This window comes from Acipenser ruthenus, chromosome 10 (assembly GCF_902713425.1).
Source record: "Acipenser ruthenus chromosome 10, fAciRut3.2 maternal haplotype, whole genome shotgun sequence".
Taxonomy (NCBI): Eukaryota; Metazoa; Chordata; class Actinopteri; order Acipenseriformes; family Acipenseridae; genus Acipenser; species Acipenser ruthenus.
In genome coordinates this window covers 14,434,214-14,461,659 of record NC_081198.1, presented here as the reverse complement: position 1 = coordinate 14,461,659, position 27,446 = coordinate 14,434,214, and the positions used below count along the sequence as shown (strand labels likewise).

The 27,446-nt window shown below is 37.8% G+C and overlaps 3 protein-coding genes across 5 annotated transcripts; 2 read left to right on the top strand and 1 right to left on the bottom strand.

The window, feature by feature from the left end:
* Positions 1 to 258: 258 nt before the first annotated feature.
* Positions 259 to 10,800, bottom strand: LOC117402744 (RNA 3'-terminal phosphate cyclase-like). 3 transcript variants are annotated; one of them, XM_059031841.1, is made up of 12 exons: positions 10,455 to 10,800; positions 10,279 to 10,326; positions 10,081 to 10,181; positions 9,131 to 9,274; positions 7,996 to 8,119; positions 7,322 to 7,380; positions 6,905 to 7,046; positions 5,432 to 5,556; positions 3,692 to 3,750; positions 1,856 to 1,950; positions 1,386 to 1,490; positions 259 to 674 (listed from the first exon to the last, which is right to left on the bottom strand). In XM_059031841.1, exons 2-12 carry the CDS (start codon positions 10,321 to 10,323, stop codon positions 576 to 578), a joined length of 1,098 nt encoding a protein of 365 aa, XP_058887824.1. In that variant the 5' UTR covers positions 10,324 to 10,326; positions 10,455 to 10,800; the 3' UTR covers positions 259 to 575. The 3 variants fall into 3 exon arrangements, with proteins under 3 accessions (XP_058887824.1, XP_033860068.1, XP_058887825.1); XM_034004177.3 differs by having other exon boundaries at positions 10,601 to 10,800; XM_059031842.1 differs by having other exon boundaries at positions 10,606 to 10,800.
* A 4,517-nt stretch (positions 10,801 to 15,317) lies between these two features.
* Positions 15,318 to 24,736, top strand: LOC117403119 (lipoamide acyltransferase component of branched-chain alpha-keto acid dehydrogenase complex, mitochondrial-like). Its single transcript, XM_034005129.3, has 11 exons — positions 15,318 to 15,439; positions 16,367 to 16,484; positions 17,033 to 17,108; positions 17,869 to 18,050; positions 20,846 to 20,973; positions 21,923 to 22,166; positions 22,546 to 22,712; positions 22,933 to 23,010; positions 23,281 to 23,472; positions 23,819 to 23,890; positions 24,074 to 24,736. The coding sequence occupies exons 1-11, from the start codon at positions 15,389 to 15,391 to the stop codon at positions 24,239 to 24,241; spliced, it is 1,476 nt and encodes a 491-aa protein (XP_033861020.3). The 5' UTR covers positions 15,318 to 15,388; the 3' UTR covers positions 24,242 to 24,736.
* A 1,762-nt stretch (positions 24,737 to 26,498) lies between these two features.
* LOC117411114 (dynein light chain Tctex-type 5-B) lies at positions 26,499 to 27,095 on the top strand. Its single transcript, XM_034018270.3, has one exon. It carries the CDS (start codon positions 26,499 to 26,501, stop codon positions 27,093 to 27,095), a length of 597 nt encoding a protein of 198 aa, XP_033874161.3.
* The last annotated feature ends 351 nt before the right edge of the window (positions 27,096 to 27,446 follow it).

Sequence of the window (27,446 nt, the reverse complement as noted above, 5' to 3'; positions counted from 1 at the left end):
GGATTATTTATGGTTCCTCAGCCTATACTGTTGATGAGCTTATTTATAGCAGCCTTGCCCTACACTATGCCCTAGTCACCTCAAAAAAGACCCAGCCATCCATAGTTTAGCAGGACTGTCCTCAGATGAACGTGTCCAGTTATATTTGCTGTTGAATGATTCATGTAGTCGCAGTACAAATGGGGAGCTGTATTTGACTGACCACACCTGCATGCCTGTCTAAAGGAAGTGTTGTAACAAAAACCCTCATACAATGAACACGATTCAAAGCATAATTTTATTGTAAGGTGAACACCTGAGCAACTTACACACAGCAGTCCACTATTCCGTGTTGGATGTGTGTGGAAAAGATCAGTGAACAAAAACAGGTTTACTATACAACTGCAGCTGCTTGCATTTTTCAATCCATTTCATGCAAACAGACAAGGCAGGAAATAAGGATCTACTAAATTACATTTTTTATTTTATTTATATTTTTAAACAACCTAAACGTCTACTTTAGTCCATTTCCAAACGGACTTTGGAAGAAAGCTTTGTCGCAACTCAAAGTAGTATTGTAGTATTCTAGAAATCATCTACAAATTTGCATTGGTCATCCCAGTTCCTTGGCACTCAATTATGTGGGTGTCTTCATTAGAATCCTGATCCTCTGCCTTGGTAACTGTAAATTTAGCCTAAGAAAGGGAAAAAAAATAATCTTATGAGCACTACTACAACATGAGGAAAGAAAACCATTTTCTTTCAATGCCAACTTTTTACTAAAAGTTTGTGACAACTCCATCCTCCCATTTGAATTAATCAAGCCACATTCAACACTGAACCTATTTCGGGTTTGTCCAGTCGACTGAAAAAACAGCAGTGATGATGGGCCATGGAATCAGGATTTATCAATAATCCAAACAGCTGCAGAGATACAAACTGCCACCATGCAGATTAAATAGGGGTATTTGTGGATCAAGATCACAGAAGCCAATATTCAGAAGTGCACGCAAGCTTCTTTATTGTATTTGTGCCTTTAAAAAGTATGTGAAAAACACAAAGGTCAAGGACTATTTGAGCTGATATTATCCTACAACTGAATATTCACATGCAGTCAAGAGTTTCTGGCAACTCTGAGCTTGAGTGGGTGAAAATCAACTTGTTTTTTATACCACACCCTGTACTATATCTTGAATAATAATAATAATAATAATAATAATAATAATAATAATAATAAACCAGTATGGCAAACCTCAATCTTTTCCATCGCATACAAAGAGGTTTCAAATGGCGGAATCACATGTATATGGGTCTACTATATACATTTTCCCCTGAATAGATCCTGATTGCAATTCAAATGACCGAGAAAGGAATCCTCAGCCAGGCATGCTCCTCCACATACTCACCTTTGTTAACTGTTCTGCAACGTGAATGGCAGTCTGGGTGTGGAGTGTTAGAGGACCTGTCCTTATTCTTGACGTGCCATTTGCTAATGCCATGAAGATAATCATCTGTTCGTGGAAAGAAAATAAAAACATTGCATAGCATTAAGATATTGTACATGCAAACAAAGCAGTAAAATGATAAAACGTTAAACGATTTATCCATCCAGATATTTTAACGATGAATAAATAGTGTTGAAACATCTGATGCTGTAAAACTATGGAGACAAAGAACATCTTATTGTGCACACCCTTCTAGGTACAGAATGTCCATCATTCATGGATTGATTTGGTTTTGAGCAAATTAATCTGGACTCCGATTTTGGTATTGCTGTAATACATAATGCATTTTGAAAGCCCTAATGTCCAGTATAGTTGAAGCAATAATATACAGCTCAGCATTAGCTTGGTCATGAATTCAATAGATCTCTTACTTGGTCCTGCATATATTCATCTACACAACCGTTGTGTCTTGTATTCCTCAATAGCATCTCAGCTGCTTCGCACCCAACCTTATCAGCATAGACACCTAAGAAGAAAAACAAAGTAATTATTTTCTTTTACTTTATATAAAAAAATATATGCAGAGGCACAGAACAATAGGAGTCTGGTAGCTGATAAAAGGGAAGTTTAAATACAAAATAAAAAAAAACACACACACAATACTGCCCTCTACAGGTAAAAGATTTCCTTCAAACCCAGTAAATGTATAGGCACTGTGGCCAAACTGTTGCACTTCCTTACTCCTGAACAACAGCATGGCATAACAGTAATGTTAACTATTTGGAGAAACCCTAAAAGGTGTACTAAGGTGTTAACCCATTTTCTACCGCTTCCACACTCTTATTTGCCCGTCTGCTTTAGTTCAGCTTTCTGCCTTAGATTCAAGATCACCTTTTACAGTTAACTCCTCCAGGACCAGGTGTTTTTTGGCTGTAGTTGACTCTCTTCCTATAAAAGTTCACTAAAAATCTTGCAAATGGTGTCCTTTTTTCAGAACACTCTGGGGAACATTTTAAAGTACTTCAGAAACCATATAAACTTTGCTTTTTCTCCCCAAAAATATTTTGTTTTTTTTGTTTGTTTTAAGTACATTTTATTATGTATTCTGCTTAGAGATAAAAAAAAGCGTTATTCTATGACCCGAGTAACCTTACAATACTTCCTGAAAGTTTTGAAAAACATTGATGTTTGGGCAAATTACAAGACATTGCTTCACCTGAGTGATTGCAATGACATAATACATGTTTATTCTCAGGGTCTTTATAAGTAGGGCATCTAGTTTTCAGTTTTTATTTTCCTTCTCTCTCCCTCCCTTTAAACCTTAATTAATAGTTGTTAAGCCTTAACTGAATACCAGATTGTTTAAATTAGCAACGCACGACTAGAAACTAACACAGTGGAAATTAATACGCTGAATGCGGCGATCAGAGTCAGAACGAAATGCAGGTTCAAATAGAATCAGGGGAGATCAATGCACATCGTTTGTGAACTCAATCAAGATATGAGGGTAAAAAGAAACAACTTCCTTTAGTAATTAGTGTTTGATTAAGAAAGCAAATTGGCTAAAAATGTTTAAAGGGACATCACATGATCAAAAATAAAACCTGAAAACTAGAAGCCCTGTTTATAAGCAATAATGGACATTACTCAATTTATTTTCTCAAAATAAATATTTATAAATAAAATAGTTACTCATTTCATCATCATCAGCAATACGGCAATGAGTTCATGAAATATTATACACTTACATCCACTCGTTTCTTGATATTTATAAATGTTGTAAAACCATATATATTAAAACACGAGACAGAATAAATGTTCTAAGATAAGTCAAATACATCAGATTTACAGTGTTTCCCCTTTTTTTATTCACTCTAAACAAGTTCCTGTGATGTTTTCTTTCTGCTTTTGGATCTTCCTGGCTGCTGTAAACTGTCTCCGCCCATAATAAATGCCCGTCTTAGCGACGTCACACGAATAAAAAAAAAACTAATCAAGAAGTGAACGTGAGTCCCTCCCCTATCCACCGATGTGTGTTTCAAGCCTGTACTGTAAAGTACAGTGGCCCTGTAAGTCATCAAAACCAAGTTCTTTTTTTTTTTTTTATCGTGTTTACATGATCACAGTCCTAGAAGCCCATTTCAGTATGATCGTGTTAACATGACCCCAGTCCTTAAAGGGTTAATACTTCACATAACCAGATTACTGCAAATCCAAATGAGAAAGGATGCAAAACAGGATTTAAAAACTGCTTATAAAAAACTCACCCTTTTTCCCTAGTGCAGAAGCAGCAAAAACACAGCCTGTGGAAGACTCTGCAATGAGGCTAGAATGAGGGTAGGGAGAGAGAAACAAACAAACATTCTGGTTACTGAAACTATTTTTAACTATAGGTAAATAGGAAATTAAATATTTTTCTTGTAAGGTGAGGCATAAGTAGCTCTAAAGCGTAGTGGCTACTAATAGTTTTATATAATATAAATAAGATGTATAACTTAACCACAGATGAATCCTGTCTTTATGGTACAGTACACCCTTGCTATAATATAAACTGTTGGAGTAAGTTAATGATGAGATTGTGAATAAAAGTAGAATGACATGTACCTGATCGTGTCATGTATGAAGTTTTCTGCCTTTGCTTTATCTTATTCGTTAAATTAAAATGCAGTACAAAAAGCAAAAATCCTGAATTGAAGCTGAACTTTCCAAATCAATTTGACACGAATCGTTTCAAAGTGCACAAAATCTAAATTCAACGTGCAAGAATCCCAAACTGAGCTTTTATTCCAAATCAACCTGACATGAAAAGTTCATCAGATCCTCAATTTCTTTGTTGTTGTTTTTTCTTTAATCAATTCTGCATTGCCACATGATTGCTGAAAAAACAAGTGTGCTTTGACAACCTATATTCATAAGAGAGATGACTCCTTTTTACAAATGATCAATAGTTTCCAGCTTTGTTGCACATAATAAATTTCATTTTGGATGCATAGTTATACAACATGTATTATTTATAAACAAAACAGAGTTTACTTCACTGCGGAGGTGCCATCCCGTGCGTACAGGCAGAGATGTTGACAGTGTGCATTTATATTATCTTTTGTTAATTTTATTTTTATTTGGGGTCCAGGGGCCAGGTTTGTTATAGCCGAAGGTTTGTTATAATGAAGGGTGTTCTAGCGAGGGTGTACTGTATATGGTTTCTTGCGAGCTGCACTTGGGCAAAAGGATCAAAAAGCACCAGCTGAACTATTCTGTCACCCCAAAAAGTAAGGAATATGGTGGTATTTTACCAGACAGTTATTCCACATAATTTAGCACTGTCTGCCCCTCTGAATTAACCTCAGAATTATCATCAAAGGCATAAACAAGGCAACACTGTCTTACCTCACAGGGTTATAAAATGACTTAACCTGATGTATTATTTAACTGACCATGAGAAATGTGTGCAACCAGGCTCCTGCTTAATGTGTGCTGAACAGATTGCACTTATCACAGCAGGAGTAAGTATCAAGGACAGGGACTTGTTTGCTTAAACAGCTGTCTCCTGATCATTTAAAAAATAATATCCCATAATTGAGGGTAGTTCTGAAACCCAGGCATGCAGGTCTAGCGTGCGTTTCAGTATGAACAACATGACTGGCCTTTATGTTTGTTGCAGAATATCATTTTGCTCTTTGCTGCTTTATTTATTTATTTTTTTTAAACCTACCAAGCACTAGCTTCTACAAGATAAACTACTTCCTCCTTGTACCCAATCATTTCCTGTGCTGGAGGTCATTTCACTGGATGTTAGACTTTGGGATCACTGTCTTTACTGTTGTACAGCTAGAGGGAAATGCATCCCCTGTATGCTCAGCAGAGGAAACATGTTGAGGAAGCTTGTTGAATTTCATATGGCCTGGAGACTCACCTAGTTAAAATGTAAAGGCTGTGATATCAAGCAGCACTTGAGATGATTCTGGGTCTGGAATCTGATTATTAAAATATTAGGATTTACTACTCACATGATTCCATTCCCATTCCCAAAAGACTCGTCTTTCTTCTCCCTTACAGCCTGGATATTAATGTAAAGGTCTTTGATCTCTTTCCTGATGTATCGAACAGCTGCTGCCGACATGTCTTTTGCAAGCTAAACGATTAAAAGAACAACAAGGACTTATCATTTGGAAAGCGTCGGTTCCCAGTATCTAAACATATACTTAAGAGTATTTTAAGCAGATGGGTAAGTCAAGAAAAACAATGATGCATCCACACACACAAAAAAAAGCATCCAATATGAAAACAAACAAAACAAAAACAATTAATTCCACATACAGACATTTGTAATTCATAACAATAATTGTGTTTTAATGGACACTTGAAACAACCAATGATAGCAGGGATCTCGATTGAGCTGTCCATTCAGAGAAGAGGGATGTAGTTACAGGGAGTGGCTTAGTGAAAGCTTGCCAATGCTTTGCTTCCCAAACTGTTCACGGATGAGAGGTGGTGTCAATGTCTGATAGCCATTGCATTTAAACGTGAGTGAAAAAAATAAATAAAACACACATCTACTTTCACATTTTATTTCAAATAATATTTTTCCCCCTTAGTTATATTCTTCTATAAATACTGCTAACAAGCTAACGTGTTCAACAACACTTATAAAGTGAAGAAGCGTTTTGTTTTTTGCTTTTGAATCCCTAGGGCTGGAATTTGATGGTAGCTATTGGAATGTGTGATGATTTGTTAAACTGTAATATCCGGACTCCTACTTAAACATTCATAAACTAATGTCGTTGTCTCCGACACTGCCATTAAGCAGTGCTGCTTGTGAGCGTGGGTTTTCACATGTCAACATTTGAAAAAACAAATCTCAATCCCACCTATCAGCCTTACCCCTTTCTGCCCTGATGCATATTAATGTGCAAGATGACCACTGAAACCTTTGATCCTAAACCCTGCATAACACTTCTCTAGATACATGCAAGACACACAGCCTCCAGATTCTGATGGTCAGCTTGTGCTAAAGAATATCCTTAACAAGCTTCATCATGAACGGGCTGTATGTACGGCCGTCTCACTCATACAGTATATCCCAGTCACCCCCTAGCAGTGGAGACTCAATAACCACCCCCCCTCATCATCATCATATTACATTTTATATTAATAGCCTATGTTTATATTACTGTCAATATTGCTGTTTATAAAAGGATTGAAGTCATGTACTCAAAAAGCAAAAGCAACACAATGTGTTTTTAATCCTACCCTTGCTTGGATGGACCACCTTCTTAGGGGTTGAGGGAGCCCTTCCGTGTCCATGTCCATTCAGTCCTACATACCCAGTGTCAAATTGTTTGAGACCAAAATACTCACTACAAGCACTGAACCAAGAATAAGGCTAGTAGTACAATAACCCAGAGAAAGCCCATCAAGCCTAGCCTGTTGATCATGGGATCAGTGTCACGTATGTGCCCAGCACAACCCTGACTCCTTACCTTGTGAGGCAGTACCCCTGCAACAAATGCTCTTCCATAGATCTTAGTGATGGTGCCACGCTCTGTTAGGGTAACGGGAGTAAGCTGTTTCACTGGGTTTGTTTTCACAATAATTTCTCCACCTCCCTTGGGATAGTAACCTCTGTGATAAAACAAATATGAAAGCATGGAACACATCCTAATTCTGCTGCAAGGTTTTCTGTAGTGTCAGTGCTGTACAGTCTCAGTTCATATATTATATAGCTTATCTAGCTAGGATAGCAACACCAATAATATACCTGCAGTAACCATCCCTGGCATCTACAACTCAATTCAATGATGGCTTATTTTATTGCAAATTCAGGAAATCATTATAATAGACATGTTCCTTAAACGTTAGAGCATGCTTACAGCTGTCATAACAGCATTAACACTTACCTCATCTTCAAATCACAGTCAAAATTTACACCAAATCTTTCCACCATTGGCTTGAACACCTAAGAGACAAAGGCGATGCCATTCATTTAAGGTTCATCTCTCACTACATGTGGCACAGTATATGCTACATTACCTGCACATTTCTTGAACGAAACAGTAGTGTGAAGCACTATGTAAGAATCTAAAACATCCCACAGCTCTGTGCAATCATGAAAATAAATAAATACTAAATTAAATGATCCTGATCAGAAAGATTTACAAGGTTTCTACTGTTATTTTATTCCTCTGAGAACTTGACTTTGTAATTGTTTCAAAACAGGACCTCTAACAATGGTACATCTACTGTAGTCTGCATTCACTTCCTGTGCTACAAGTACTTTATTCCGAAACTCGAGGTTCTTAAGTGCAGCACAGAACACAAGCAGTTTTTATAGTTAATTGTTAGCTTTTCTGCTGCTATAGTGACGATAAGCCAGTTGGTAACTCAATTTTACGACAACACAAAAAGACCAACTTCCTGTCAAATGTTTGTCTAGTTTCTTTTTGGGTTACCCGAAACAAAAATAAGCAGCATCCTAATTATATTATTTACATATAGAACAAAAATGCAAGGTATGCTCCCAAGAAGTGGTAACCAGTTCTGCAGGGACGACCAGCACATGTACAGTCCTTACCGTTAAGGTGTAATCTATCTGGGGTGCCATCTCAGCATTAGTTCCTCCTTTCAAACACAGCACAGAAGGAGAGTCTGCAAACAGCACACATGGCAGGGATACTTGCATCAGCAGAACTACACTCCTAAGAAAAACAACAATTTGCATTTATAAAATGTTTAATATTAAGAATATTCTTAACCGTTGTTAACTTTGCATATGTGAAATACAGGTTTTAGCCCCGGTGAAGAGTGTGTGTTTGTGTGTGTAATATACACACACACATACTGTGCAAGACTAATATTTTGTTCATGTTAAATGTGTTCAAACAGCTGAAATTATCTTTGATGAACAACTGAACTGAACCCGACAAAACCACGTCAAAATGAAACAGGCTTCTGTGGGAAACTCCAGTTCATTGCCCTAGGCGTTGTGGTTTTGGTTTTCACAATGCACATCAACTTTAAATCACGTGTGTTCATTTTTTTAAGAACTATTTGGTAGAGTGCAAGTAGCTATGTATTCATTTTAATCATGTAAGGAAGTAGTATTATTCAATTCATAATAAATAATTTCACACCTCGTTGGTTGCCAGTATATAAAGAGAATTTTATAACAAACAGCAAAGAGAAAAGGCTCTGCGTCAGCTGTCCTTCAGTGGGGGGGACTTGAAGTAAAGAACTGTGTTGCAACAAGATGTAAACAGATGTAAACAAGACATGCCAAGATGTTGATAATTAAGGTATGGAGTTTGGTTACATATTAGGAATTCTGCTTGGAATCCTATGTAACTTGCTGTACACTGTCCATGTCGATAGTATAGCTTCTCATGTCCAGTGTTGGGTTATGCATTTGGTGTCCTCTGCAGCCATTATCTTCCTCCAATCAGAGGTCATTTGCTTCCGACCAATCAGAAGCGGTCTTCTAGGGAGTCTGTCATTGCTGGAGGACGAGTGACACTTATCCTGTAACCGAGTTTTTTTGCCGAAATAAACTTTTACAAAACGTGACTCCTTATGCACTGATAGCGTCAGTCCGTCATACCGCATGTATGTGGACTTAAGCGTGGAAGGTATTTGAGATTGTGTTATCGACTTGTATTATTGTTACTTCTGTGTAGTATTTGCATTGTTTTTGTAAGACAGATGAGCCTTACCCTGCAGTTTTGGTGTCGGCTGTGTAGTCTCCTCCCTTGATTTTACCAGTTGTTAAGGTTATTTCCGTGGATCCCACTTCTCCCCCTTCAAGCTGACCTGCGCACAGATCTCGGACCAACTCAAGTCCTGAGAGATGTTGAGGCCTAAAACAAAATCAATCAAATCCATTTACCTGAACACAGCATAGTGTACATTAATTACAGCACACTTGTCAACTAATTAGAAAACTAGTAAGATCTTATGAATGTTACATTTACATGGTTAGCCTATGAAAAACGATCACCAAACAAAAGTCAGATATTATGGCAGACTCTTGATGATGTTGTTTAAGTTTGACTTGCAGTTAAAAACATTTTTAGAAGAAAAAAAAATGTTTAGGAAAATACTTCAGTTTATGTGCTCCGCAGCTTAAAAAATAAACAACCAAAAACACAATACAGTATAACCAAAACGTTTGATCGACATTTCTGTCCGTATGAGAACTGTAAACATCTTAATAAAAAAATGAAAACGGTTGAAAATGGGTTTTGTTTTCATCATACCATGTGCGTGGGAGTTAACAAAGGACCAGATGGGTAAAAAAAAATCAATGAATGTAGTATAGGCTATATTGTACAAAAAATAAATAAAAAAATCATACACGTTTTTGTCTCTGAACTTGACAAACCAGCTTTCATCCCGCTGCGGTTGCAAACTGTGATATATAGTGGGTAGAACAGCAGGTAAATCTACATTTAAGAAAGTTGGCCTTTCGTCTTTGTCGTCTCATTCACACCGCCCTGCGGTTTCTCCGTTTAGACAAACAGATGTACATTCATTCCAACCTTGGTATATGAATGATGTTGTTTATAGCTATACAATATCCGGATAACATCACTACCCGTGCGTAAACAGACAATTAGATACTGTCAAATGGTTTATGAAATAGTCATAAATGGGCATAAGTTACCTCAAACCTGGGGTACTCCTTCCAGCCCTGACATTGTTGATTTTGATAGATGCGCCTTGGATGCAACTTAATGCTGTCGACACACGAAGGATCTGCCCTCCCTAAACATAAGATTATTTTATAAAGCGTTAATTGAAATTTACAAAACAGACTTTTTAATATATGCATATTTTTTTTTTATTTCTGTGCAATACTTACCCCCTCCATTATGCTTCCATCCATTTCAAACGTTGTTGCGGCCATTTTCTAAAAAAAAAAAAAAAAAAAAGAAATTCATTGTCCAATAAACTTTAAACAGTTTTTCCAAACGCAGTTCAGAACTCTTTTGCTGTGATGATTCAAGACACATAACTATATTGTTGTCAGTCACTCACTCAGTGAGTCAGGCGCGAGTTGATCGCCGGGTTGCAGAATCAATGAAACAATGCCTACTGCTTGCACACATGTATTGTTTGGGCCCCCTTCTTCCACGGTTTTGCTATTTGCCTCGAATTGATATAGAAAAAAGTTGCGACTTTACCCTACTTCTTTGTGTAGTTTTACTTTCTTGTGCAAGTTATTCACTTTTGTTCGCAGTAGACAGCTACTCAGATCCGCATCAGAGGTAGTTAAATGGACTGCGCCATATTAATAGAACGAGACATGCGCACTAGAGCAGAGGGAGTTCCGGCTCCTCCACAAAGAAATGTTTTTGACTCAGTAGTGCTAGCAGTATAGTACAGTTCTTCAGTTTAAACGGAGATTGTGCTTGCGTTGCCACTGGCACATCATATCAACCAGGGAATGCCCCGTCTTCACGTGAACTATATACAATGTGTTGTTGTTTTCCCTTAAAGCTGCAGACTCCCATAACAATGTTAAATTCTTCCATAATTTAGCTTCAAATCTGGTTCCATTTTATTATATCCCCAAAGGGTTTTATTATTATTATTATTTATGTCTAAGCAGACGCCCTTATCCAGGGCGACTTACAATCGTAAGCAAATTGGGACACGTTTGGGACACGTTTTTTCCACCTGTGTTAATCTGTGAGACAAATAAATGAGTGCTACCTGTTTTGTTGCAGCTCAGGAAGAAATGTAGCTACTGATTTCACTCTTGCCCTTTGAGCGAGATGGAATTAATCTGAGAATGCACTACTGGGGGAAATATATTTGAAGGCGTAACAGAGCTTATTACTGTAGTATAGAGGCTTGCCTATTTGCCTTGCAAAATGCAAGAAGTGGCTTATGTGTTTTATAATTATGAACATGTGTTTTTTAACAATTCATAATCTGTTTAACTTCCTAGTGCCACCAACAACTAAAGCTACCGTTAGGGTCTGTAAACTAAATGAATGTTAACGAGTGTCCAACAAAGGTTAAACTACAATGGAATTGAAGGATGTAGGAAACACCTTATACGATTTATATATATAAAATTGTATCTTGGCTTCTATATTCTCATCACTGGTAATGCATTTAAAAGAAAGCAAGGCTGATGTTAATTACAAAAATGTTGGTGTCTTTGGTCAGTTCACCTAGAGAGAAAAATGGACTCCACCCCTTCAGCATTTTCTTTTCTGTCATATACCAAGCAGCTGCTTCCCCTAATGACTGACATGCTTTGCAGCCAATTACATACTTTGACCCCAAAGACACCAGGAAGTGACAATACCTGAAAGCAAAACATATAAACGAGGGCTTCTGTTAACCTTTGCTGGTACCAGATATCATTTTTTAACAGAAGCCTGTGGTTTTTGAGACCGACAAGGCACACTGAAATCCAAGAACTCCAAAACCTCCTGTATTACAAAGGGCACAATATCATACTGTAATTCTAAACCTTGCCTTAAAAACTTAAACACTCAGTATTTTTTTCTAAAAGCTTTTAAGCTTTTTAAAATATTTAAAATAGCTGAAAAAGATGTATTACTCACAAGCCACATAGCCAATACATTTGATACTTGTATTGTAACACTTGAAATGTATTTGCTTACGATTGTAAGTCGCCCTGGATAAGGGTGTCTGCTAAGAAATAAATAATAATAATAATAATGATACAAGCAAGGTGTCCCATTGATATGCTATGGCTTGAATGCAGGCTAAGATCAGTGCCTTCTTAAAACACAGGAGATGGCCAACGACTCCTAGTAAAAAAAAAAAAAAAAAAAAAAAGCCTTTTGGGGTTTACAAGTGGCGGGGTTATTACACCTTGACTGTAACGTCAGAACTTGAATCTTATTACAAAGATAAGCTTCTGCATCATAATTCAGTCCTGTATGGTACATAAGTCTATTAGCTGTAAATGCATGATACGTGTGCCCCAACATGTCATCATATCAAACATAGTTAAATAATAAACTTTGAAAATTAACCTCTAAACAATCTCAATTCCTTGTCTTGTTCAAACACACCTCATGCAAGAATACCACTTTTTACAGGAGTGATGACCACCCGGGTCATTCTACATCATTCTTAACCACCAGGAAAAACACTTAAAAGTGTCAGATAATGACACAAAATATATGTTTTTTGTTTTAATTGTTAATAAAACATATGTAAGACAGTTATATTGCAAACCATTTTTTTTATATATTGTAGAACACGGTCAGTACCATGAAATTGGCTTGTCCCTCGGGTCAGGAGTCGTGGTTTAGTGACATAGTTTGAGTTAAAAAATATATTTTTCTCCCCCTTTAAATGTCATAATACAAAGGAAAGTATTATAGTTATTTAGTGGACTACTTAAAAACTAAAATATCAACTAAATATTATAAATAATTTACAGGGAATAGCTGTCCCTCAATTTCATGTCACTGGTGTTAAAATTTATAAAAACCACCACTTTGAAAAAATACAACATCCTTGCCAACTTCTTCCTGGGATAAAGGTTCATTGGAGGTGGGGCTGTTTTGAAGAGGCCATGGTGAGTGTGCACTCTCTCTTCATATGTTAGCAATTTGATGATTAATTTAGTAATTTCATGCAAGGACTTAAGATGTGTTACTGGTGTTATACAGTTTATAGTAAGGGGAAAGGAAATTTGTTTAAAATAATTGATCAAATCGCATGATTAAGTGATTTATTTACAATTTAAGAAGTGTGGTTTGAGCTACTGTGGCCGCCATCTTAGATATGCCATCTTGTCTGCAGATTTCTCACTGGTGTTATCATCACTGGTGTTACTGTTCCTGCTGGTAACACCAGTGACATGACGACTTTAAATTCAGGAGACATCTGTTCAACATCAGATGGCAGTACAGCATCTACCGGACCCTGAGGGAAAACCTGACCAATGATTGCCTGATCCATATAGACTTTAGTGAGAACTTCACTTGCAAGTACGCTTCAGAGATCCAGTCAGTTCACTTCAGGGCATCACACAAGCAAGTGACGCTCCACACTGGTGTCCTCTATGTGGCGGAGGAGCCCCCCATCTCCTTCTGCACCCTCACCCAGCAGAAGGCATGATCCAGCAACCATATGGGCTCACCTGGACCCCATCCTGGACATGATAAAACACCAGTACCCTGCCGTGCAACACCTTCACTTCGTCAGTGATGGCCCTGCCACACAATATAAACAGAAGGACAACTTTTACATGGTTTGCACGGAACCTTACAAGAAGCGCTTCCAGGGGACTACGTGGAACTTTTTCGAGGCCAGTCACGGAAAGGGTGCTCCGGATGGAGTGGGGGTTTCATTAAAGAGGTCAGCCGACCTCTTGGTCCGCCACTGGAGAGACATAATAGATGCAATGTCTTTCTACCAGGAGTTGAGGGACTCTGGCAGTCAAATACAGTTGTATTATGTCAGCGAGGAAGAGGTGGAAAGAAAGGCAAAGAAGATGTCTGGGGTACCTCTGGTAACCATGAAAGGAACCATGCAAATGCACCAGGTTGTAAGTATCACACCTGGCATCCTAAAATATAGAGACATAAGTTGGCGTTACCCTGGCATTATACTGGAGGTCGAAGAACATAATGTCAAAGTTAAGTGCATGCACAGGAATGGAGTCAACAAGTTCTACTGGCCAAGCCCAAGAGATGATATCAACTGGTATGGGGATGACCAGATTGTTTGTCTGATGCCAGAGCCGCTGCCAGTGAACAAAAGATCAGATCAGATTGACCACAGTATCTGGAAGTACTTGGAGGAGCACCTGAATGTGTGAAAGTGAGAGATGGGAACTGGCTACTAGTGAAGAAGCCGTCAGTGGCTAGAAAGCAATGGAGACTGGCTCGGAGATAATAAGAGATGGACGCGACATAATAACATGGCAAAGACAAACATATCTCAAGTAAAAGTGAAGAACAGTTAGTACAGGAAATATTCCATGAACATGTTTTAATGCATACAAAATGTTCGTATCAGTGCTGTTGGGAAAACCAGTTTTAGTTTGCGTTCAATGTTAGTGTTTCTAATGTTCTAGTGGACATGTTTTGGATGTTTGTATGACAATGTTGTGTTATCAAAGACACATTTTAGTCAATAGGCTTCATCTTTTGGTCTTAATCTTTGACCAATAACCTTCATTTTATTGTTCATATTAAATCAACACATCTTCTGAAATCTGAAGTTATTTATAATGAAAAATATTACTAATAAATTGATAACATTTGTTTGAAATTATGTCATTGGTTTCACATTGCGTCACTGCATTGCGTCACTGGTGTTCCTGCATGGCATATTGGTGTTCTGGCATCAGAGTTGCCCAATTTCATAGAATATGTTTTTTGTATCTACCTAACTGTTGCTCCATTCATTAGTAAGCATTTTAAGGATATGATCATTCAATTTTGATGACTCAACCTCAATTATTTCTAATGTTACAACAAAAAACACAATGGTAGAAATAGAAAAATGTCACACAACAGAACTTTACACATACCTGTTTAAAGTAAATTATTACTAATCAAAACAATTTCTTAATATTATCATTAACCTTTTCTCTCTTTGATTATATATGCAAATTAAATAGTCAAATTACATTCTGCAAAGCCTGAATTGTCATCTAAAATATAGGTAACACCAGTGACAAAAAGGCAGCACAAGCATTTTTTAATGTAATGTAGTAAAAATATAAAAATACATTAAGCTGTCATTTATGTTGATTTATAATGTTAAGGGGTTAACTATTATCTCTAGCTAGACTACCACCTCAGCAACAATGGCTGGAATTTTCACCAACGATTTACCAGCCACACAACGTGCATCTAGTTTATGATACTGAAACAAAAGGCTCTTGCGTTCCCTGCCCACCAATTATCGCTTTGTGATTGGTCTTTGAGTAAGGGGCGTCTATCTGTCGTCAGTTCCGGATTAAGATGGCGGCAGTGACTGTACTGAGGTGTTCAGGCAGGTTTATGGGACGCTTGGTAAGGTTAAATAGAAAACAGAGTTTTGTATGATCGTATGGGAGATAGCGGGAAATCGCGTCAAAGACACGGCGCATAGTCATAAAATGCATGAGGTTAATAATGTACATACAGACCAGAGTTCTTCTTACTCAGTTGAGTAACACTAGTTGTAGAGGTTAAGTAGTCATTCCTGCCTGTGTAAAAAGCAAAATGCAAGGTATGTGACTGTACAAAATCAAATATGAAAAATATAAAACATATGTTATATATATATATATATATATATATATATATATATATATATAATGGCTCAAGAAGACGACAGGAGACTGGTGTGATTGGACATTATGCCTACAGCTGATTTGTTTTGCTGTGAATACTCATTGCACAGCAAATATGCATTGTTTAAAAACCAGTAAACACATAGGCGTGTTAAATGCTTCATTTGCCATGCCCTTGGTTTGCACCAGGCACCTCATACCGTGTGTACAAAGTGGAAGGCCTCGATGTATTTGTCGATTTTATAAACTTCCTTTGCATAACTCGGTCATTGCAAAATAATAGTTGGCAGGATTGTATTATGGGTCAAACCAGATAGATACACATAGTTGTAGGAAGATATTCATTCTGTTCCTGAGAGAACACCAACATTGTAGTAGTGTGTTTTCTAAAGAACCCATCAGTGTTAAAGTGGTTAGAGTTTTATATTGTAGTTTGTAACCCTTCAAATTAGATATAGGTTATGTCAAGCAGATTTTGACATTAAAAAAAAAAAAAAATCATCATGTAAATCTGCATTATCTCCATATTGTACACATGTACCAAGTCAATTTATATATGGTGTTTATTAACATAGACTTGCATACTGTACCTATTATTTGCATTTCAATTTATCTTCCTGTTTTAAAGACTATAAAAGTAATCTGTTTTTTTTTTCATCTACAGATCTGTGCACCCCAATTTAGATCCTGCACTAGAGGTCGGTTCATTAGATCTGACTACATCCTAAATAAACCCTCTCTAAAGATCGGCCAGCAGAGGAGGTTTTTCAGAAACACCCCTGGTAAGTGGCTTTCCATCTGAAGTGACTTTGTTCTGTTTTTTCAGAAATATGCAGAACATTACAAAAAAAAACAAATACATCAGACAGTCTGTGCAACAGTTCATAACACTTTGTCTAACTGCATGCATTAGAATTCTTCATATACCTTTGATAGGATTATTGTACTTGCCTTTATTCACAATATCTTGGTTTAATTATCCTAAATTTAGCAGCAGTTATGCTTACAGTGCAGTCTTTCCTTTCCTTTGCTAGGGGTGTTACTGTATTGTCTGTTTAATCTCCTGAACATTTCAACTTTAGTACTACATTTAAACCTCTAAACTTAAACGTATCGGGGATGTGTGTATCATGAATTTGTCTAACACTTTGTACAGCATTTAGTTGCATAGGGAAAAGATTTGGAAGATATACTGAATATGAAATAAACATGGCTATTTTGTGCACTTATTACTATGTATAACACTAAAGCTTAGACATGTATTTGACCTGCATATTTTGGACAAAGATTAAAGTTCTAGGCAAAATTCAAAACGTTTAACTTTTTGCAGTTGCTGCAGGACAGGTTCTGCAATTTAAGCTGTCAGATATTGGAGAAGGGATTACAGAGGTAACTGTAAAGGAATGGTAAGCTGAAATATTCTGTTTAAAAATACAAAAAACAGAACCCATGTGACTGTAGTGGAACAAAAAGTATAATATTAATATTTGTTATTATTTTAATAAAAGCTTTTGTGTCCATGTACATGTTTTGTTTTTTATTTTAATAAGCTTTTGTGTCCATGTACATGTTTTGGTTTTTAAACTCACAAAATATGTCATTCCTTTTAGTGAATAAGGACAAACAGCAAAACTCTTTTACCTGTTCAATATAATTTAGGTTAGGGATTCCACTAAAGGAAATGTGCAGTTTGGCCTTGGGTTGTACAGTATTTTAGCCACTTGGTGGGGCTATAACCATAAATAATGGAGTGAGTCTAATTCGTTTTGAACAATTATATAGTTTTTTCTTTCTTAGGTAATTGTTGGTTAATTCAGGTTTCATTGTTTTTAAATATGTTATCTATGAAAATACTTAAGCACAATTCAAATATTCTTTTGTTTTGAATAATCTTAAAATCTGTAATTAGGACTATATTAAAGACATCTCTCAGGAGTGAAATAAACATTGCTCCCCATCCACTGACCTGATAAGTACTTCTCAACAGTAGAATGTTAGTTATCAAGCCTTGTACATTGGTTTCTATTTCACAGTATCCAGTCATTTATATTATGGTAAAGATATGCAGTCATTTTTTTCTGATCTGTTTTTTGTTTGAATATTCTTCCCAGCACAGAGTTGAATGCCTTGGCCTGTAATACTCTCTCTTCCCCTTGCTACACACAGGTATGTGAAAGAAGGAGATACTGTCTCTCAGTTCGACAGCATTTGTGAAGTTCAGAGTGACAAAGCATCTGTTACCATCACCAGCCGCTACGACGGTGTCATCAGCAAACTGTATTACAATGTAGACGATACAGCCATTGTGGGCAAGCCTCTCGTGGATATAGAAACAGAGGCTGTGAAAGGTAAGAGTCAAATACTGCAGTGAAGGCATTCCAGGCTGTGAAAGGTATGAGTCACACACTGCAGTGAAGGCATTTCAGGCTGTGAAAGGTAAGAGTCACACACTGCAGTGAAGGCATTTCAGGCAAGACCTTATTCAGTGTGTGCAGTAAAAGAGCACGTTGGTGCTTTATTTGCCAATTTTTTCATGTTTATTATTATTATTATTTTTTACACACGGTCATAAGATGTTCAGCTGTACTCGAAATGCTAAAATAAATATAATAAGTGTTTAATAGTTTTAATAGTTATGGATGATTAGTAATACAAGATTATTATTATTTTTTTTAAATACACTTCTCAATTTTGTGTGTGTGCTTTGTAAGTCCATTGTAGGTCTTCTGTCATTTGTTTTTTTGAATTTGCTGCCCTGGAGTTCTTTCCTTGGCTTCCTCGTGTGGGTCGCTCATCGTTTTATTATCAGTATATTTAGGTCAACGATAACTAGGGTCTGCAATGTTTAATCTGGAGCTTATCATGACTGTGTTTGTTTTGCAAGTCCATGAGGTGACGTCCACATGCCACAAACTTACCAAAGCAACAAATATCTAGCTTAACAGACCCTGTAAAACCAGTTTTTTTCCGGGGCTTTCGTTTTTGATATACTGTATGATATTAGTGTTTTCGGTTACTTTCCAAAATGCTCGAGCATTTTTTTTGTCAAAATATGTATTGTAACTCAACAGTACTTGCACACTTAAGTTGTACCTTCTTTTGCTGTCTTCCACAACGAAATCCCTATGGTCACGGGCACATTCTTCTGGGGTTTTTGTGTGTAGACATTTTTGTACATTTCGCCACAATTCTGTTTTAAATCCTCCGTATCTTAACTGTAATACAGCTTTAAATCCTGCTTGCAAGCCTCCATCCTGATTGTAATCTTGTTTTAAATCTCGCAAGCGGAGTCTCCAATAGAAATGTAGGAATGTGCTGTTACTCAGTAGTTGGGGCGGGTTTAAAGTGTTCAGAACGAATCAATGATAGATACAAGTCAGAAAGGCGGGACATTGCCCAGCAGCACTGGGAAATGTATTAATTATTAATTTTGTAGTATGTTTTATTTTTTGTTAATGGGAAAAGGGTAAAGTAAACGTGAATAGATTAGATTAACAATTTCCACAGTCTTTACGGTGTTTTCCGGTGTTTATTGGCTATCCACCAGTTTAAATTTTTTTGTATCGGGTGTTTTATTAGGTTTTATCAGTTAAAACTGAAAATCAGAAGCCCTAACTATAATATCGCAGCATGTTGCTGAAACGCACGCTGGCTTTGAGAACAGAGTGCTCTGAATGTCAAGTGGAGAGAGAAGCAGAGTGGAGACCCCGCCCCCTCCCCTTGCTCTCACCTAGCGCTTCTCTGTCTGGAGCTCCCTCAGCTTTAATTGCCCCCCCCATTATCTTTCCCTTTCCACTCATCTGGCTGGACTTTCGAAGCACAGACCAGCCCAGTGTGAGCTTGTTCCGCATCATTGTTTAAAAACAAGACCCCTTCATAGTTCAGTGGTTATGTTATTTTTTTATGAGCTAACCTGCTGGGAAGCAGCTAAATACTGCGCAGCAAATTGAAGGAAATCAAAAGACATTCTAAACAGAATACATCAAAATACAATTATTTTTCAAATGTATACAATGTTTAAATAAAACATCTGATTACTTCCCTCTCTTCAACTGTATTTGAACAGATTGGTGCAGAAAGTGCATTGCATGAATTAGACCAATAAAATCAACTGCTAAGAAACTAAATGGCAGAACTTCTCAAAACTGTTGCACAACATAAAAACTAATGAAATATAACAGCCTTATAAATCTCATTAATTACAGTGGTGTGAGTAACATAAGGGGAACTGTCCCGTTTTAGTTAATTTTAGGAGGACAGGATGAACGGGCAAATGCATCCTCCAAGATTCAGGGAACAAGCCTGTTTTAGCAATGCCTTTCTGTATTCTTTGAAGAGGGGATTAGGTTGTTGAGTTGCCAGCTGATCTTGAAGTCTGCGTTCAAAAGCTTGAGCTCAGCAGGGGCGCAGAGACCTGGGCCACAAGAGGAAACTTCTACCTGCAACCTAACAAAGAGCCATTATTGAAGAGTTTATTAAATACCCAACGGGAAGTCCGTAATGCGCTCTGTAGAATTCCATCCAGTGACCCTCCGTCAATAATTAAAAGAGCTGTCCGCAGCGTACTGGAACAAAACTGCTTCCTAGACATGTCCGGGAAAGCTGAAATAGCATGAGATCGTGAACCTAGTGAGAAATGGAAACCAAGCGCCCTGGTCATGCTGGCGAGGTTCATGTTAGCTCAAAAGATGGAGGTTCAACCCACAACACTACAAAGTTAATAAAATAGATGGCCACTGGTTTTGTAATACAATACCGTTCACAAAAAAAATGGTTCCTGTTCACTTTGGCGAGAAGACATTGTCAAGCTCTTCATACCAATTTGCTCCATTTTTGGATTAAGAAAAGCAAAAGTTTTAAATCTTATCAAACTAGAAACCAACAACTTGTAAAGTTAATTGAAGGCATCAAAGGTGTGCCTACAATGTTTGTTACTTTCTTCATAACATTAACAAAAATGTGTAAATCCCACAGCCTTTAAGGACCTTAACATTAATTAAGAGGGCTTTGTTTCCATTGTCAGTAAGCCTAATACTGTACATAAGTTATGCCCAAGTACAATTTTGACCTTTATTTGTTCTTTTTTGAAGGAGAATTGTAAGTGTTCCTGTGCAAGCTGACTGTGTGTCCTCTCTTTGTGCAGTCGGTGCCCTGGAGGAGGATGTGCTGGAAGCCCCTGCAGTGTCCCACGATGAACACACACACCAGGAGATCAAGGGACAGAAAACGATGGCCACCCCTGCTGTGCGCAGACTCGCCATGGAGAATAACGTAGGTTCAGACCTGACTGCCGGGGTTATTGCCGTTCAATTTATTTGTTTATCCAGAATACACAAAGCTATATCTTACAGTGGCCGAATAACAAAACTATTTTTTTTTTTGTTACAAATTTTCTTTAATATTTTAAAGAACAATAGAGAAAAACAAAGAACATGCGTTATATAGGATATTTAACGGGTAAGAAATTAAATATAAGGTACAGCCGGGTTTTCTTGATGTTTACAGAGAGAAGAAATCAGTACACTGACTAAGCAGGAACTTCAATACATGGTTAAACTTGTAAAAAGCTCAAAGAGCTACATTTTAGCAATAACTGCTCCAGTCCCACCATAAAACTGGAATCGCTGTATAGCGCTTGGAGTTGCTAGGCTGCAGCAATGAGTCGTGATGGATAGTGATGCTGCTTTTCAGCTGCACGGCAGCGGTGTCCTTTTACTGGTGGTCGTGAATCCTTTGTCTTGTGTGCGAAACAGATGGCTTTTAAAAAAAATGTATAAAAAGATCATTAGTTAGCAGGGTAACAGGGTTGCTATGGATGCTGGAGAGATCGTAAACTGGATGATTCTAAGCTGCGTGGCTGAACCAGGCAATAATCCCAGGAGTGTTATTCAGGGAACGCAATTTCAGAAGTGTTTCCATCAATATTTTTTTATTTGTATTTTGGAGAGCCTTTGTCATGTGCTTTGCCAATATTGTAGTAGACTATACAAAGTATAACAACACTTTTTTATATATGGTACAAAATTATTTGGTGTCCATTCACAGTAATGTCTATATCAATAAATATAGAGCCATTCTATTCGTCTATCTGCAAGTGTTCTTCTGCTGTACCATTCATAAAAGTATACTTTATTTTTATGTTATTTTGTTTAAATGGGAATTTACGTTGATGGTTCTATTTTAATAATTGAGGGTTCATTCTTCTGTGATACTTGAACAGATCAAGCTGAGTGAAGTTGTGGGCACCGGGAGAGATGGTCGGATTCTTAAAGAAGACATTCTCAACTACCTGTCCAAGCAGACTGGGGCTATTCTACCTCTCTCTCCAACCCCAGAGATCGTGCCACCGCCACCACAGGCTAGGACTGCTCCCCTGCAGCAGAAAGACAAGACACTCCCTGTGGCTAAACCTGCTGTCACCAAACCTGTGTTTACAGGCAAAGATAGGACAGAGCCACTGAAAGGTAAATCGTAATAGTGAAGGGAAGATCACCGGCAATATACTAACCTGATATACTGATATGGGTTCCTACACTGGAACTATTTGATTAGTTATCCTAGGATAGTCTTTCTGTAAAATTACTAACTGCTAAAAGTGAAGTTTTAATTTGTGAAGTTATCAAACCCCCTCTCTGAGCACCGCTTGGGGTTAGTGGAGCAACCACCTGTTGAACGGCCTGCAAAATCATTTTGAAGTGTTTTTCAGGGTTTCCAAAACTGGGACTTCTTAAGTAATTGCACTGCTCTTATCAGTGCACCCAAACTAGTTATACATTTGCGCTTCATGTGAGAGAAATGCATGCTTGGCATCCCTGTGTCCTCAGTGCAGTCATTCCATTGCAGGCTTCCACAAGGCGATGGTAAAAACCATGTCTGCTGCCTTAAAGATCCCTCACTTTGGCTACTGTGATGAGATCGATCTGACCCAGCTGGCTCAACTGCGAGAAGAGCTAAAGTCCATGGCTGAATCGAGGGGAGTGCGACTCAGTTACATGCCCTTCTTTATTAAGGTAAAGCTGCCGTTTCGAGGTTTGTCATGGGAGAGCTGGCTTGAGCAGTTATGTTCTACATATGCAGTACAGCCCATGTATATTGCTAATTGCAGTAACATCCTTGTATAAATCATTCTACACTCTTTAAACTTTTTGTCGGTGCAGCCTAACAGTGCAGTGGACTAATTACATTTAACAACTCAAGTAAAATGTATAAAATAATAATTGTTTCCAACAGGCTGCTTCCCTGGGACTGCTGCACTATCCGATTCTCAATGCTTCCCTGGATGACAGCTGTCAAAACATCACCTATAAGGTAAATGATTAGGTCTATGATTTCATTTTTTATTGTAAAAAAAATATTTGGCACCATGCAATTCATTTACTTTATTTTTTTTAAAGAAAGCCTGCAGTAAATACATGGCAAGGCAAACACAGACTCGAAGCTTTACAAGGGAAAGGCACCATTCAGCTCTGTACCCTTTCAAAGAGGTTTCATCTTGCTCTGATTTGAAGAGCCTGTGAAACGACCCTGACGCAACAAACGATTACTGTGAGATTCATTTTTTTTATTTTTTGGTACCAGGCTTCTCACAACATCGGTCTTGCTATGGACACACAGCAGGGTCTGATCGTCCCCAATGTGAAGAACGTTCAGTTGCTGAGTATTTTCGACATCGCTGCTGAGCTGAATCGCCTGCAGACTTTGGGAGCAACAGGACAGCTGGGAACCAATGAGCTGACTGGGGGAACATTCACCATTTCCAATATTGGATCAGTAAGAGGGTTCACAGCTTCTTTCCAAGACTGAAAAGTCAGGAGTAGGATTTTTTTTTTTTTTTTTTTTTAAATATAATTTTTTTTGTATTGTTTTTTATTGATTATCGTATATACTATAAATCAGTTTGGTGACAGGTGTGTTATAAATGTATTCAATTATCAGGTATGGAGAGTTATTCAAAATAAATGAAAACCTGATTGTAATTTTGTGATCATTCAAGTTGTTTTCAAGTGCATCCATGTAGGGTTGTAAAGACCTAGTTACACAGTCCACAAAGATAACAAGATAAATTCATATACCTGGAGACAATATACTGTTAATACACTGACTGTTGTCTTCCTAGATCGGTGGAACGTACGCTAAACCTGTCATTCTACCTCCTGAGGTGGCAATCGGAGCTCTGGGAAAGATACAGGTTTGTTTCAAATATGAAAATGTAATTCAGTGCTTAAGTTATTATGCATTCTCCATAGAGGGTGCATTTATATAAGTGTTAATAATTCTGCCTCAACTTGTGAAATGCAGCTACTTATTAGTTTCCAAATGATAGAGGTGAATACATTTAACACATGCTTGCTTTGTTTGTGTCCGTTTCCAGGCCCTGCCCAGATTCAATGCCAAAGGTGAAGTTGTAAAAGCTCACATCATGAATGTCAGCTGGTCAGCTGATCACAGGATTATTGACGGAGCCACAATGTCCCGTTTCTCCAATTTATGGAAGTCCTACTTGGAGAATCCAGCCTCTATGCTCATGGATCTGAAGTGAAAGCCACCAGAACTCTCAGTAACAATTCCCTCCTCTTTGTAACAATGGATAAACTGTTACCAGATTATAATGTACACTACGTTTCTGCCCTCTGCTATTCCACTTGTATTAATACAGTCTAGTATACAAACACACGGTTCCACTAAAGATATTCTAACTGACTAAGAACTAACATGTAGTGACAGTCTTCTTTGAGTGTTACTGATGGTACTACAGTCATGGTTACTGTACAGTTATGAGTTGTTGCTTTGTTTTTTCTATATGTTTTCGATTACAAAGGATGATCAACGCTGGTGTATTTATGTGGTTCAGGATAGATGGGATCATATATATGGTTTTACAGGAGACAATGGGTGTATAGTACAGTTAAAAGGCATAATTCTGAATTTCAGAAATGGGAAGATCATGTAAGTACCTAGATTGTAATTCAACATTTTAACAGATTCTTGTTGTAATCTTAATGGAAAGGTTTCAATAAAGTTTTAGCATGTGAAAGACTTGTCCTGCTCCTAATTTTCTTACCATTAGACTATTTAAACAGAAATCCCCAGCACGGGAGGGGCAGTACTAGCATTTAGGGACCAGTTCTGGGCAGCAATGAGACTGACATGGTATAAAATTGTACCATTGTGATTATTTGCTTCAGGGCCACCACGCAATTAAGTCCACAGTCCCCATTTGCTCCTATTGACAGCAACATAAAGCCTGCTTCAATATTCAGGCAAGTATAAGGCCACCATCAGCAGTTCCAAATGTACCAAAGTGTTCAATTACCTCTTGATTAATAGTTAAAAATAAATAAATAAATAAATAAATAACCTAACCATCTGAAAACCTGGATGCAACAGTGTTACTCCTTTGCACATTTGATTTAAAAAAAAAAATAATCCTATAAAACAGTAAATTAGAAAACTAAAATAAACAACATCTTCAAGATAATTGACAAATGTTTTGATTACGTACCATCAGCAGTAAGGCTACATTTCTGTTGCCTTTTGACTGGGCTTATTAGCTAGATTTCATGGTTATATAGAAAAAAAACTTGGAAATGTCCTGTCTTGCAATTGTGGACCATTGACTCATGCAAATGTGCGAGTGGCTTACATCCATCACATCATTGAGGAAACATCAAATGTCATTGAATTATATATTTTTTTACATTTCCCTTACTCAGTGGCACCATGAGGTACTACTTGGAATTGCACAGGCTAGTATTGATGATATTAATCTAACCCAGAGGAATGCAAAGTTGTTCTGTTGGTAGAAATCATTCTTTATGTGCCAAAACGTGTATAGAATACAAACCTAAATACTGATGAGAGAAAAACTCTCTGCATATGGGAGTGAGACGAGGCAAATGCAAACCAGTGTACGTGTGACAATCTGGTACCACAAAGAAAAGTCATTTAGCTCCAAAGTCTATTGTTGCTATAGACCTTCAAAAGCTTGAATGACGCTGACCTTTTGGTTACCTAAGATGTTAATAGCTTATTAAAAGCCCCGGGTCAGTTCTTTAGTTACCAACGTGGAGAGTTGATTGCTATTAAACATTTAGAACAGAGCATCTTTGATGTGAGTTAATATCAAATCTAAAAGTGATTGACAACCAGCTGTGCAATAATAATGAAAAGCCTTCTTTCACTCCATTGGTGGGGGGTCGGGAAGTATGTTAGTGACGTCACTGGAACGCTGGCAGGAGCGTTCCCTTTCTAATCTGAAAAACAAGTGTTACAATACATCACTGGCTATGTGTAGCCTAACCTACGCGTCAAGCAGTCTGTGGGGAGTACAAATAACCTGTAATTGTAGAACGGGGGACGTTTCTTGTTATTTAAACAGAAAGTGGTAAGTAATGATCATGTATTAAATAAACGTTCCCATTCTTTACTGAAGATTTACTCGTTTTAACTGTTTGCCACTTGAATGTGCAAACCTTACTAAATGTTGTTTTTTTTGACAATTGAAAGACAGTGAACGATTTCTAAATTGGACTGATTTATATATAACATTGAAATAATATTTGTGTGTGTGGTGGGGGGGTTGCATTGAAAGAAAACTGACATTTCTTGATTTAGGTGACACAACTTGTAGTGCAGAGGAATTCATAATGAAACTATTTTGAGGGATTGCAAATGCTTGGGATGCACGGGCGATAACAAATTGAATGTAATCTGTGCGTAAAAGACCCTATACCTTCACCGATTATTTTCTATATACATACCTGCCAGGTTGCACCGAGAAGGAACTTGCAATGGAAATGGAAAAACAAAGAAAACCGGCTAGCTGTGATGCAGTGAAAGCCTTGTGCAGTACAGCAGGCACGGGGACAAAACCGAGAGACCCCCAGAGGCTCCACACAGCAAACCTTGCGAAAAGGGAGCGCCACAGGAAAAGAGGCAAGGACACCTGGACTGCCAAGTCGAGGGAGATCAGCGGCCAGAACATGCGCTCCATCAATTCCAAAAGCATCGCAGCAAATAAGTCGTTATTCAAAAACCCTGTGGATAACTGCTACCAGCCGCAGCCAGAGAAAACGTTTTCAGCGGAAGAAGCCCGTCTGGTGATGAAAGCAGTTGTAGAGGAGCGACTAAGGAATGCGGAGTACGATGGAAACGCGTGCTCAGCGCTGGCACGGGAACTCGCAGACTGTGTTAAACACGCGGTGAAGGACCTGCTGTTTTTCGAGAGATATAAAATAATCTGTTTCGTGGTTTTGGGACCTGTCAAGCAGTCGGACTTGTGTTGTTGTAGTCGGAGCGTGTGGTGTCCGTCTGCAGACACATATGCAGAATACTGTTTCAAAAACCACTCGCTTTTTGCCCTCTGCGTTCTCTACGCCGTGTATTCTGAATAAATAACTTAATCTTAAACTGCTGCAATGTTTCAACGATAAATTAAACAAATTGGGTCTGGGTCTCTTAATTCGTACGCTACCCCCGAAGTGAAGATGCTAGCTATTTGCTGCCCTCTTCTGGATTCATTAAGACATTACCAAGACACCGATAAATTTGCCAATCTTAAAAATTTCAGACTACAGTTTTGAATAAAATCAGAAATAGTTGTTACTTATGTCACCTACTCATCCGAGAGAAGCTGCCGCTGGATTTCAGAACATTTTACAGCACTCTGGATTTCATCAACCTATGTGAATTTATTGTGGTCTTGTGGTTCGAAATTACACCTAACTCCAGTTAAAAAAATGGAA